Below are 13,447 nucleotides of genomic sequence, written 5' to 3' on the forward strand. Positions count from 1 at the left end.
GAGCTATTTTGGGCTTCCCATGTAGCTCAGTTGGTAAAGAATCTGCCTGCAATGCTGGAAACCTGGGTTCGATTCCTGGGTTGGGAAGATCCCCTGGAGAAGGAAATGGCAACCCACTCCAGTACGCTTGCTTAGAGAATCCCATGGACAGAGGAGCCTGGCAGGCTACAGTCCATAGGGTGGCAAGAGTGGTATACATCTTAGTGCTGTTTTTCTTAAGAACTATTTTGTTTTCACATAAAAATGGTTTCTTAAATATAACTTCATTAGGATGCCAAACCAACTTACACCCTGGAAGAAAGCCATAGACAAAACCTTTCAATCATAAATACAAAGAAGACATCCAGATAGGATCCTGGTCCAGATTTGTGAGCCACTCCTCTGTTTCAGTGTTAATTGACTAGATCACTCAAGAGTGATGGTCTTGTGCGTCCTTCTTCCTTCTAGATCAGTTCAGTGCTCACTGCAAGAGCCCAGGTTTCGAGCAGCCTCTTTGGCCCCCGGCACCTCTGCTATTAGCTGCTGTGGCCTCTGGCTGTTTTGGTCCCCCGAGGATAAGAAGCATCCACACTCGAGATTTGATACTTTTTCTTATTAACAAACAGAAACATAAAGCCTGCACCTCAGCCTCTCCTGGTACCTGAGAGGCGCAGGAACAGGTCTCAAAAAGTTGTTCCCTCTGGGTACCAAATCCTTAATTAGGGGCTCATCCCAACATGCTGCTCAGCTCTTGTATGCTCGTGTACAGCATGTGCAAGAGATGTAGTGCATGAAAAAGAGAAAACCACTTTAATTTAGGTGACTCCACTTCTTGTATCGCTCTAGCTTTGTGTCAGGTACTATTCTAAGCAGTTTATGCATATTATCTTGTTTAATCCTCTGAATAACCCATTAAAGTAGGTAGTGTTATAGCTTCCACTTAAAGATGCGGACATTGAGATCTAGAGAGAGGGACCGACTTGCTCACGTTCGCACAGCCAGTAGGTGGCAGAGCCCGGATTTGAACCGGGGCAGCCTGGTTCCAAGAATCCATGCTTCCGTCCCCATCTGTTGAATCTTTGTGTGCTTTGTTGTTGTTGTTTAGTCGCTAAGTCGTATCTGACTTTTTTTTTTGGCCCCATGGACTGTAGCCCTGCCAGGCTCCTCTGCCCATGGGATGTCCCAGGCAAGAATACTGGAGTGGATTGCCATTTCCTCCTCCAGGGGATCTTCCTGACCCAGGGATCGAACCCACATCTCCTGCATTGGCAGGTGGATGCTTCACCACTGAGCCACCAGAGAAGCCCTCTGTGTGATTAGTTAGTTAGTTCAGTCTCTCAGTCGTGTCCGACTCTTTGTGACCCCATGAATCGCAGCACGCCAGACCTCCCTGTCCATCACCAACTCCCGGAGTTCACTCAGACTCACGTCCATCCAGTCAGTGATACCATCCAGCCATCTCATCCTCTGTCGTCCCCTTCTCCTCCTGCCCCCAATCCCTCCCAGCATCAGAGTCTTTTCCAATAAGTCAACTCTTCGCACGAGGTGCCCAAAGTACTGGAGTTTCAGCTTTAGTATCATTCCTTCCAAAGAAATCCCAGGGCTGATCTCCTTCAGAATGGACTGGTTGGATCTCCTTGCAGTCCAAGGGACTCTCAAGAGTCTTCTCCAACACCACAATTCAAAAGCATCAATTCTTCGGCACTCAGCTTTCTTCACAGTCCAACTCTCACATCCATACATGACCACAGGAAAAACCATAGCCTTGACTAGACGGTCCTTTGTTGGCAAAGTAATGTCTCTGCTTTTCAATATGTTATCTAGGTTGGTCATACCTTTTCTTCCAGCACCAATACTCCCTCTTCCTTTAGAGATGGATGCTCTGCAGTGATTGGTTCTTGGAATATTCCTTCCCCTGTGAATCAGCTTGTCCTGAGTTGATGCCACAGCTAACATGCTCATTGCCCACCCTTTCTCTGCACTTCATACTTTCTAGATTGACCCCCTGGGGCAAGAACACCGAGTTCTGTCTTCACCACCATCCTCTGCCCTTCAGCAGTCGCCTTGCACCCCAAAGGGACTGATTAACTTGCAAATGCATGTCTAGCTCCCAGAGCAGCTGATGCTCTTCCGCCTTTGTAGCCAAGGCAGCACCCCTGTCGCCCAGAGGTGCCCCTTGTGGCCAGTAGAGGGGACCATGACCTTGGTGGTTTCGCAGGCTCTTGACCCTGGACCATTAACACAGTGTCCGCCCTCCCATCTCCTGTCTTCACTTCACACAGAAAGTTCTAACTCAGACCTACCCTCACCATTTCTGTTTTTTGAATGAGAAAAAAAAATTCCAATCCTCATCAGTTTTTTTGTACAAGGTCTTTAAAGAGCAAATAGAGATTCATAGCCCACATATATTTTTCTTCTCTGAGTAGTGTTTATTTAAATGCAGATGTCCTGGTTTCCCATGTAGAGTTGCAAGCAATACCTTTCAATTTAAATGTTAATAGGAGTGTAAACTTCAAAATCAAAAGTTTTCCACACGGGAGAACTGTGTCTTCTGGTTGTATTTGATGGTTCTCCTGGCCACTCTTCCTCCACCCCCATCATCATCCACCCCCCTCGGCCCACTCTTTTTCACTGGGCTGTCAGCGTCCTTTTTCTAAAAAGATTAGAATGCACCTTTGTCATTTTGAACACTAGACTCTCAAACATTAGGATCGCGGAAGACAGATATTAGACTCAAACCCAACAGGACTCATGGGAAGATTTTTCTTTATCTCAGCCTTTCCCTACAGAGTCCAGCTCAACATTCCAAATTCTTTCTAAGGGGATTATTCTTTGTCTGACGCTGCATAGCATTTTTCCAAGGCTTCAGGTGGATGAGTTTGGTTTCCTGCTTCCCCTTCCCTCTCCCCTTCTTTCTACAAAAAAGCAGGAAGAGATGGGGAAAGAAATAACAGTTGACCCTTGAACAACACAGGTTTGAACTCTGTGGATCCGCTTATTTGCGGGTATTTTGAAAGGCTACCCACTCCAGTATTCTGGCCTGGAGAAGTCCATGGACTGTATAGTCCATGGGATTGCAAAGAGTCAGACACGACTGAGCGACTGTCACTTCACTTTTGCTTTCAAGAGTACGTGCAACATAGTACAAGATAAGTGGTTGACTGAATCCCTGGATGTAGAACCGTCTATCTTCTGTAAGTGTACAGACAGCTGACTACAAGTTGTAAGTGGATTTTCCACTGTGTGGAGGGGTGGCCCCTCTTCACCCCCTCATCATTCAGTGGTTAACTGTGCAAGCTGTGTAAATTCCCAGGTGCAAAGTACTGCTGTGGGCGCAGTGAACAATCACAAAGAATTAAAAAAGGCAATTTCTCACTGCTAAAGAAATAAAATTAACACATAGGATAACGCAGATGGGATGGGATGGGGCCATCTATATGTGAGTCATTCCATAGGCAGAGTGGCCTTTGGGATTTTCTCAAATACAAATAAAAAGCAACAAAGATTTCAAGATAATGAAAATAATATCGAATGCCTTAAATACAAATATGGTGACTATCATAACCTTTCTAATTAGGATCCAAATTTTGTGTGAGAATGTGATATCTGGCTCCATCTTCTTTTATTTCTTTATTTTCTCTTTCCTTCATTTCCTTGTGCTGTGTGCATTTGTAAGACTCCTAAATATTTTGGAACAAGATCGGACTCTTACTCCATAAGTTAGAATTGATTTTATACTATAAATTTCAATGATTTTGATTCCTTTATTATAAGGTGTTATTTTTGTTTCAGAGAATCCTTTTCCATAGTCTCTTGTTCTTATGTCATAGAAGCAAGCTATGTTTCTTCTCTTGTCTCTTGGGGATATTTATATTGATTTAAAATTTTATTTTAAAAATTTAATATAATTTTTAAAGGTTATTTTCCATTTACAGTTATTATGAAATATTGACTGTATTCTTCTTGTTGTAAATACAGCATATCCTTGAGCTTCTCTACACCCCGTAGTTTGTTTCCCCACCCTCAGCCCTGCATTCCCGCTCCTATCCCCCCACTGATAGGCGCTAGTTAATTCTGTATATCTGAGTCTGTTTCTTTTTGTTATATTCACTAGTTTGTTGTATTTTTCAGATTCCACTTATAAGTGATATACAGTATTTGTTATTCTCTTTCTGGCTTGTTTCACTTGGACCATAATGCCCTCCAGGTCCATCCGTGTTGCTGCAAATGGCAAACTTTTGTTATTTTTTATGGAATACTGAATAGTATTTCATTGTATGTGTGTGTGTATATGTATACACACACACATGCATATGTATATCACATTTTCTTTATTCATTCATCTGTTGATGGACACTTAGGTTACATCCATATCTTGGCAATTATAAACAATGCTGCTATGAGCCTTGTGCATGTATCTTTTCAAATTTAGTGTTTTTGTTTTTTTGGATATATACCCAGGAGTGGAATTGCTGGGTCATAGGGTAATTCTATTTTTCGTTTTTTTTTTTTTTTTTTTTTTTAGAAAACTCCATGCTGTTTTGTACAGTGGCTGCACCAATTTACATTCATTGCCACCAACAGTGTACAAGGACTCACTTTTCTGTACATCCTCACCAACATTTGTTATTTGTGGTCTTTTGATGATGGCCATTCTGACAGGTGTGATATGATATCTCCTTGTGATTTTGATTTATATTTCCAATAATAATCTTTAATTTCTCCTCCCTGCCAGTTTGCTTCTTCAAGTTCTTTTTCTTCCAGCTTATAGATTTTCTTCATATTTGGGGCTGCCTGAAAGCCCTGAGTAGGCAGTGGGCTTGTCAATGGGAAGCTTCGCTGTAGATAGTTGGAGGAACTGCTTATGCCTCCCTGCCTCCCGCCACACACACAAATAGTAATGTGTCTCGATATTTTCTTGTGTGCTGGCCATCACCAGAAGGGTCTCTCCCAGCTTCCAGGCTACAGGGCAAAGGCGCAGCAGTCTGCTTCTGGGAACCAGGCAGAAGAGGCCTGGGGTCTCAAGGGTAAGCATTCAACATTCTGTAGGTTCACAGACACTTGCCCTGTGCGCAACGACCCTCCGTTGTGCTGACCAGCCGTCACCTGAGCTTATCGACTGCCAGTCCTAAGTACTCCCTCTCCACCCTGGGGGTGGGGGAAAGGGGTTATTCCTCAGAGGTGTGGAGTGGCCGAGGGGAGCTAGGGTTCTCATTCCATCCCAAAAAACTTGTTCGAAATCCTTGTTTTAATCTCCCTCCCCTCTGCTTGACTTCCTGACGCATAGTGATGAATGCCAACTCCTGAGCCTTTGGAGGGGTTGGCAGGATGCCTTTCGGCTTCCCCCCACCCTCTGCTGGCTCTGGTCTTGGCTTGTTAGGTCTGTTGAGAAATTATACTGCCCCTCACTTTTGCAGCTTCCAGTCTTCTGTTGTTGCCATCTTCTTTTCTGGTTTCCCCTTCCATGTGAATTTCTGTCTTTTAAAAAAAATCTTGTAACTCTAATCCTGGCTTTATTTGGGAGGAAAAATGCTAGTTACATTTTTCCATCTGTGATGATGATCCTGTAGGTCTTTAATTAGATTATTAATTTTATTTTCCCACACAACTCAGTAACCCAACTCATTCCTTTTTAGTTCACTGGTTTGAGACTGTTGATCAATAAATTATTTAACTTCTCTAAATCCTGTAAAATAGGAATATTTCTTGTCTGGCCTACCTTTAAGTTGTTGCTGCAGCTGCCCTGAGTTACCATGTGGGTCTGAGGGCAGAATAAATAGCTGTACGTACGTGGCTCCAGCAAAATCAGGCTCACCGGCTGATGGTGACTATCCTCTCGGCTCAGTGAGAATGCTCAGGCCTGACCTCTGGTTTTCATCCTTCTTTCTAGAACAACAACTTAGCTTGACCCTCAGTTTTTGTTGACAAAGCCTTTGGGAGACAGCGGAGTGCACATTGTCTGTGTTGGAGGCACAGCCCTCCCTGACCTGGGAACACAGACCCTATTATCTGTCTCAGGGCTTTTGGAAGAGGAATTATTCTCTCCATTTCTGTTTCTGCCTTTTGCTCTGTTTTCTCCTAAGTGAAGCACTTGGCTTTCCTCCTCCTTTCCATCTTGTAATGATTTGCATTTCCATTTTCCTGCCCACCCCTCTTCCCCATCCCCATCCCAAGTACACATAGCTCACAGGGACCCATTATCCATTCAGTCCCCCAGGCGGCACCTTTGCTCCCTTGGGTCTGCATAGCCCAGGGGCCAGTACCCACCAAGTGCGGCAGGAAGGGGCTCTGTGGCTTCTGCAGGGCTGTCCCCTCTAGTGCCACTAGAGATTCTTCCTAGAAATTCTAGGAGAGTCTTCCTAGAAACAGCCCTGTTACTGAAAAGGAAGCCTGTGGTTTCACAGGAGCATAGAAGGGAAATTTCCTGAGCTGTTTAAGGGTGTATAAATAAATCTCCTTAAGGCTAAAAATACCCTGGCCTCTCATCTCCCATTCCCATCACCTCCTTGCCCTTGACTGCAGTGGAGAGTGGATGAGCCCCCCGTGGCAGAGAGTATCCCACGGCCAGGAATCAGTCCCAGTGGAGTCGAGAGGGGACCTTTTTCTACCAAGGAGGCAGCCCAGAGCTGGCTGCCTGGAGTCTGTTGTGGTGACAAAGGAAGAAGGGGTGAAAGGACTAAGGGTCGTGGCCATGGGGAGATGGAGGAGCCAGGGTGACCACAGGCAGTTGAAAGAGAAAGGGATGCGGCCCAGCTGGCAGGAAGGTCCTCCCTTCTTTCCAGCCAGCCATGGGTGCCTGAGCACGGAGCCCGCTCAGGAAGCCTGGCACTCATTTGAGCGCTGGATCTAACTCGTCCTCAACAAAGTTCCTTCTGGTGTGTTTAGTGATCTGAGCACCATTGCAGCCTGATAACTAGGCCTCCTTGGCAGTGCACGGCAGTGACTGTAACGGGTGTGACTGCTCTCTGGCTGGGCTGGCACTCCGGGGTCAGCAGGGGTAGGAAGGACCCAGGAGAACTCAGTAGAGCAGGAACCTGCTCGTGGCTCTCTGTGAACGTCCGCCTCTGTGGCAGGGCCCTGTCAGGCCCCCTTCATCACGGGGAGGCTCACCTGCTGTTCTCCTCCCCACCCCCCAGTCAACTTCCTCCCCAGGGGTTGAGGAGGGGGTTGCCAGGGTCTGATCTTCAGTATCAGGACCAGGGGCATGGACCACAGCCAGCTCTGGAGGTGGGGGAGAGGCAGGACGTCTCAAGCCCGACTGTGCCCGGAATCCTCTGTTTACTCTACCGGAGACTGGAGTGCACAGAGGCACAGAGGTGCTCCCCACAGAAACCTGGGTGTCTGTTTCCCCGGGGATGAGAAGAGACCATCAGTGCTTGCTTAGATGGGGGGACTCATGTAGTTTGGTGTCCAGTCCCCCCTTCCCCACCTCCTCATTCTCCTTCCCTTCCTTCAAGAGAAGGGAATGCCAATGGGGTCTCCAGCTACTCTGCAGTCCCCTTCCCCAGGGTAGAGGCCAGATAAACGGCTCCTGTGTGGAGCCTGATTGGGGGTGTTACTCAGAAGGAAGAAAGCCAGATGATTCCAGGGAAGGAGTGTGCAGCGGGTGGGGTGGGGGGGCGGATACACCAGAGGGTCGGGCTGGAGCTGGGAGGAAGCTTAGCAAGATGCTGAGTGAGGCTGACAGAGACATATCAGCAGCTCTGCCGTCTCCCTTCTGCTAAAAATTCCACCTTCCCAGACCTAAATAGAAGGAAATACAAAAAACAAAAAAGAGTGGATACATGTAAACACATAGCTGATTCACTTTGCCTACAGCAGAAACTAACACAGCATTCATGTGCTAAGTCTCTTCACTCAGGTCAAACTCTTTTCGACCCTGTGGACTATAGCCTCCAGGCTCCTCTTTCCATAGCATTCTCCAGGCAAGAATACTGGAGTGGGTTTCCATGCCCTCCTCCAGGGAATCTTCCCAAGTCAGGGATCAAACCCATGGCTCATGTCTCCTACCTTGGCAGATGGGTTCTTTACCACTGAGCCATCAGGGAAGCCCTGTAAAGCAGTAATACCCCAATAAAAACTAATAAAAAAAAAAATCACCTTTCCAGACAGCCCTCCTCCCCCTGCATGCCGGGCTTTGTCTGATGGGTTGGCAGAGCGTGGACAGAGAAGGGCCTGATCAGGAAAGCTGAGGGGGCCTCCTCAGGGTTCAACCTGAGAGCAGGAAGCATGGTTCCCACCCTGCAACCACACATTCGGGGGAAGCTGAGCCCCCCAGAGTCAGGCTGGAGGATGAGGAACGTCATACAGTTTCCTCTTCACCCCTGACCTCCTGAGAGACCAGCAAACCCTGCATGGGAGGGATAGAGTCCTTGACAAGTGCCAAGACCCAGCCCAGCTCTAAGGGCCCATTTGTCTCTTTCTCACTTTCCTGAAGGGTGAGTGATGCTGGGTTAGGACCTGGGAGCCGCAAAGATTTGGGTTTGATGCTGTGTCCTCCACTCTCTGTAGGCTTTCCGTGGGTTGCTCCATTTTCCAGATAGGGATAAAGAGAATAGCTGTCTTAGAAGGTTGGGAGAGATGCTTGGGAAGAACAGTGCTGCACCCAGCACAAAGGAGGGAATGCAGAGGAAGTGGCAGCCATTATGGTGGTGATCCCTCCTTCCGCGTGTGGACCGGCTGTCCTAGCTGTGTTTGTACTTGAGGATATGGTTACTGGGGTTTCCCAGCTGGCTCAGGGGTAAAGAATCTTCCTGCAATGCAGGAGACTCAGGTTCAATCCCTGGATCATCCAGATGATCCCCTGGAGAAGGGAACGGCTACCCACTCCAGTATTCTTGCCTGGAGAATCCCTGGACAGAGGAGCCTGGTGGGCTATACAGTCCATGGGGTCACACAAAGTCGGACATGACTGAGCAACTAAACAACACATACGGTTGCCATCAGGGGCTCTGTCCTCTGCAAAGGAAGCTCAGTTGTGCCAACCTGTCTGCAAAGGGCCCCTGTGGTGCCCTACCCCCTCCCTCCTGCCCAGGGTTGGGGTGCACCAGACCCTGAGTTCCAGGCTCTGATGCTAACTGGTACTCACCTGTTTCCCCACAGACCTGCGCAGGATGACAGCCGGCTTCATGGGCATGGCGGTGGCCATCATCCTCTTCGGCTGGATCATTGGCGTGCTGGGCTGCTGCTGGGACCGAGGCCTTATGCAGTATGTGGCTGGGCTGCTCTTCCTCATGGGAGGTAAGGCTTGGGGGCGGCGGGCTGGGAGGTCCCAGTTACTGGCATTCTGAAAGAACAGCTGGCGGACGTGCGGATGGAGACCCAGACTCCGTTGGGAAGACTCCCCTTTCCTTCACTCATTCCAGCAGTGTGTTTTGAGTTCCTCTTAGCTGCTCACCACTGCTGGTCCTTGCCCTCTGGGGTCTCCCACCTGGTGTGTGAGAGACGGTGGTGATGGCATTGAAACAGGTGTCAGATATGGAGTGAGTGTGAACCCAGGAGGTACTTGGGTGTTTTGAGCACATAGTGTATACACGGTATATACTGTGAGGCGGGAGGCAACTGCTGTCTGGACGGTTTCCTCTTCAGAAGCCTACCTCCACCCTTGATTCCTGGGTCCTACGGCTGCTGCTCCCATTTCCAATGAGGCTCTAAAACTGGTGGGATAAGGCTAAACCTTCTGTCACATGTCTCTTTCACCCTCTATCACTGGTGTAGCCATAGGACCAGTCCAGCCCTTTGATGGGTGGTCCATAAGCAGAGCTGTGTAGCTGTGAGGAACATGTTCTTATCCGTGGAAAGTAAAAGCTCATTCATCGTCTATGCAGCCTCTTTTCTCCCTGGAGAGTTCAAGTGTGCTTTTTGGTCTCCTGGTTTGATCCTCAGTCCAAAGCGAAAGCTAATCATGAGTGTGCCCTTCACAAGGCATTCCTTGGAGAGAGGTGGATGGACAAATTGCATGGAGTTAGTAAGAAGGGGAATTGGGCCTGTGCAGAAGGAATTGAAAATGTATACAGGGAAATGTGTAAGGGCAGGAGGAGAAGGGGACGACAGAGGATGAGATGGTTGGATGGCATCACCAACTCAATGGACGTGAGTTTGAGCAAGCTCCAGGAGATGGCGAAGGACAGGGAAACCGGGCGTGCTGCAGTCCATGGGGTCTCAGAGAGTCGGACACGACTGAGCAACTGAACAACAGCAATAATGAGTCCCATGCACTGAAGCCAGCGTTAGTTAGATGGCAGACACCACATGAACCGCCTGACTTGGGATCTCTGATCAGGTCCCAGAGGTGGGAAGGGGCGTGGTGTCCTGCTGGAGATTGGAGTTGGCTGTCCTGCATGGACAGAGAGATCTGGGGGCTAGTGAGCTGTGGGTTGGTAGAGAAGGAGAATTGTTGGGTTCAACGTGGCACTGGACTGTTTATTCTTATCCCCCTGAAGAACAGATGCAAATCTCAAATTCTCTGTCACCAGAGTCAGCCATCCCCGCCGTGCACCACCTCCCCTGTGGGTCCCAACTGGACTGAGGCAGAGGCCAGGGGAGGGAGAGGCATGGACCGCTCCCTCCTCCTTCCTTCCATCCCCCGCTGAGACAGGACCCACCCCCTTCCCCAGAAAAAAACAAACAAACCAGCCCTACCACCTTTCCTGCGCCCCGGAGTCCTCCTCACTGAAGCAAGGGTCACACACGGCCTGGGATGTCTGTGCTTGGTTTTAGCAGCGCGGAATCTTTTTCGTTTCCACCTTCCAGTCAAAAGTCTTCTCTGGACCCCGAAATGTGAAAAGATCAAAGTGGAGTGGCTCTGTTTGTAGTGCGTGTTCTCTCTAAGGCTCTTGTGGTTGTACAAAGACAGACTCCAGTAAAACGGGGCTTTTCGAAGGCTCTAGAGAGGCCTCCCAGGAATCCGAGAAAAGCTGAGCAAACAGGCCTCAGGCAGAGCAGGAATCCGGAGCAGGGGGAGCTGATGCTCTTTTATCTGTGCTCTTCCCAGGTGCTCCCACCTCCCTCATGCTGCTCCCTCCCCCATCCCTCCAGACCAGCCCTCCTCACATCCCACCAGGTGCTGAACCTTCCAGCTCTGACAGTTTCTAGACAGACAGAGACAGAGCAGGTTGCGCTGATCTTTGCAGGTCGGCCACACACCATACCCCAGGACACTCCCCACTCACCTGAGACCTGGGTGGGAACTCTCTCCCGGAAGAGGGTGGGGGACAGGAGGGTGCCTGGGGCCCTGCCCCTCCCACCCTCCATTTGCTGGAGCACCACCAGAAGCCTAGGGCTCTGGGATGCCAGGTGAAAGACCTCAGGCTGGACTGAGGACCCGAGACCCCTCCCCACAGGGGAGTGAGTGATGGTGTTGATCCCCTTCCTCCTGGCTAGGGGTTCTATTTTTTTTTTTTTTTTTTTTTACTTTCAGCTGTGCTGGGTCTTCATCGCTGCTTGGGCTTTTCTCTAGTTGCGGAGAGCAGGGGCTACTCTGTAGTGCAGTGCTCAGGCTTCTCATTGCGTGGGCTTCTCTTGTGGTGGAGCTCGGGCTCTAGGGCCCTCGGGCTCAGTAGCTGTGGCTCCCAGGCCCTAAGAGCACAGGCTCAATAGTTGTGGTGCAGGGGCTCAGGTGCTCCGAGACATGTGGCATGTTCCCAGATCAGGGATCCAACCTGTGTCCCCTGCATTGGCAGGCAGATTCTTTACCACCGTGCCACCAGGGAAGCCCTGGTTAGTGGTTTGTAATCACTGCACAGTCAAATCGCCTGCAGGGCTTTTAAAGTAGCAATGCTGCGGCCTCGCCCAGACTCATCCAAGCTCAACGGTTGAGGTGACCCTAATGTGCGGTAACTGGGGGGGTGGGGGGGAGAGCTGGGGGAACTGGTGACCTTTAAGAGTCCTCCAGCTCTGAACTGTCACGGTTCTGGGGATGAACCAGTCAGGAAGGCCTCTCAGAATTTATCTTCCTTCCCAGCTCCCCCGCCCTATCTTATGGCTGCTTCTCCAGCTCTTAGGCCGCATAGACAGGTGGTGCTATCACAGGGCATGGGTTATTATCCTGGAGGCCCATCCGAGCCCTGATCACCAAGGGTTCCAGCTAAACTGGCTTCCCTGCACATGGACTCCCCGATGGTCCTTTCAATGGAAAAACCACAGTTCATGATAAAAGGGCAACATCCAGAAGCTGCTGTCCCGAGAGCTGCTTAGTGCTGACGGGAGCATTGTCCTATTATAGGAGCAGAGCCCTCGCGTCCACCCTGGAGCTTTGTTACCTGTGTCTGCAGGTAACAAGATGCTGGGGAGGGGAGGGGTGTCCACACATCTCATGGTGACCTGCAGACTGGCCCCAAGAGGTGAGAAAGAAGGACAAAGCCACTAAGAGCTGATTCCTGATCCCTGGTCTTTGGGGGAAATTGAAGCTCTAGGTGGGGGAGAGTACCCTCTCCCAAATAAGTGCTCTGTCCAAGGAGGTCTTCCCAGGTGGCACTGGTGGTAAAGAACCCGTTGCCAGTGCAGGAGGCGTAAGAGACATGAGTTCGATCCCTGGGTTGGAATGATCCCCTAGAGGAGGGCACGGCAACCCACTCCAGTATTCTTGTCTGGTGAATCCCCATGGACAGAGGAGCCTGGCAGGCTACAGTCCATAGGGTTGAAAAGAGTCGAATACGACTGAGAGACTTAGTAGGCATGCATGCCAAGGAAGCCAGACACAGTCATGGTGAGGGGAGTGGGAGGTGGGTGGTGGTCCTGATGCCCAGAGCAGCTGCTGCCTGCTGACCCCAGGAGTCTGGTTTAGTTCAGAGCCTGGCAGGGAGCAGACTCAGAGCAGAAGCTGTGCTTCCCTGTCCCTGCTCAGCACCGAGTTGCTGAGAGGTGAAGTGTCTGCCCAGAGACAAAGCCTTGTCGTGAAAACCCTGTGTGTCATGAAGAGACATCTCAGCACCAACTACTCCCGGAACCAGAACTGGACTGGTGCCTGTCCTCCAGGAGTTCCTCTTCTAGGGGTGACCCATGGAAAGGCTTGGAGAGTGAGCTCCCTCTGACAGCCACCTTACGAACATGGCAAAGCTGTCCCTCAGACTGTAGATATTTGTGACCAAAATGTCCCACGGCTTTAGCTCTCACCCAGATTCAGTTCAGTTCAGCCGCTCAGTCGTGTCCAACTCTGTGACCCCATGGACCACAGCACGCCAGGCCTCCCTGTCCATCACCAACTCCCGGAGTTTACTCAAACTCATGTCTGTTGAGTCAGTGATGCCATCCAACCATCTCATCCTCTGTCATGCCCTTCTCCTCCTGCCTTCAATCTCTCCCAGCATCAGGGTCTTTTCAAATGAGTCAGCTCTTCGCATCAGGTGGCCAAGGTATTGGAGTTTCAGCTTCAGCATCAGTCCTTCCAATGAACACTCAGGACTGATCTCCTTTAGGATGGACTGATTGGATCTCCTTGCAGTCCAAGGACTCTCAAGAGTCTTCTCCA

The 13,447-nt window shown here is 49.8% G+C and overlaps 1 protein-coding gene across 5 annotated transcripts in view; it reads left to right on the forward strand.

Annotated features, from left to right (window-relative positions):
• TMEM178B (transmembrane protein 178B) overlaps nt 1-13,447 on the forward strand; it is a 412,255-nt gene that overhangs the window by 362,053 nt on the left and 36,755 nt on the right. For all 5 annotated transcript variants that reach the window (XM_055591126.1, XM_055591120.1, XM_055591123.1 and 2 more), the window contains one exon: nt 9,082-9,219. In XM_055591126.1, the coding sequence (XP_055447101.1) occupies nt 9,082-9,219 (138 nt within the window). The remainder of the gene's footprint in view (nt 1-9,081; nt 9,220-13,447) is intronic.

This window comes from Bubalus kerabau, chromosome 8 (assembly GCF_029407905.1).
Source record: "Bubalus kerabau isolate K-KA32 ecotype Philippines breed swamp buffalo chromosome 8, PCC_UOA_SB_1v2, whole genome shotgun sequence".
Taxonomy (NCBI): domain Eukaryota; kingdom Metazoa; phylum Chordata; class Mammalia; order Artiodactyla; family Bovidae; genus Bubalus; species Bubalus kerabau.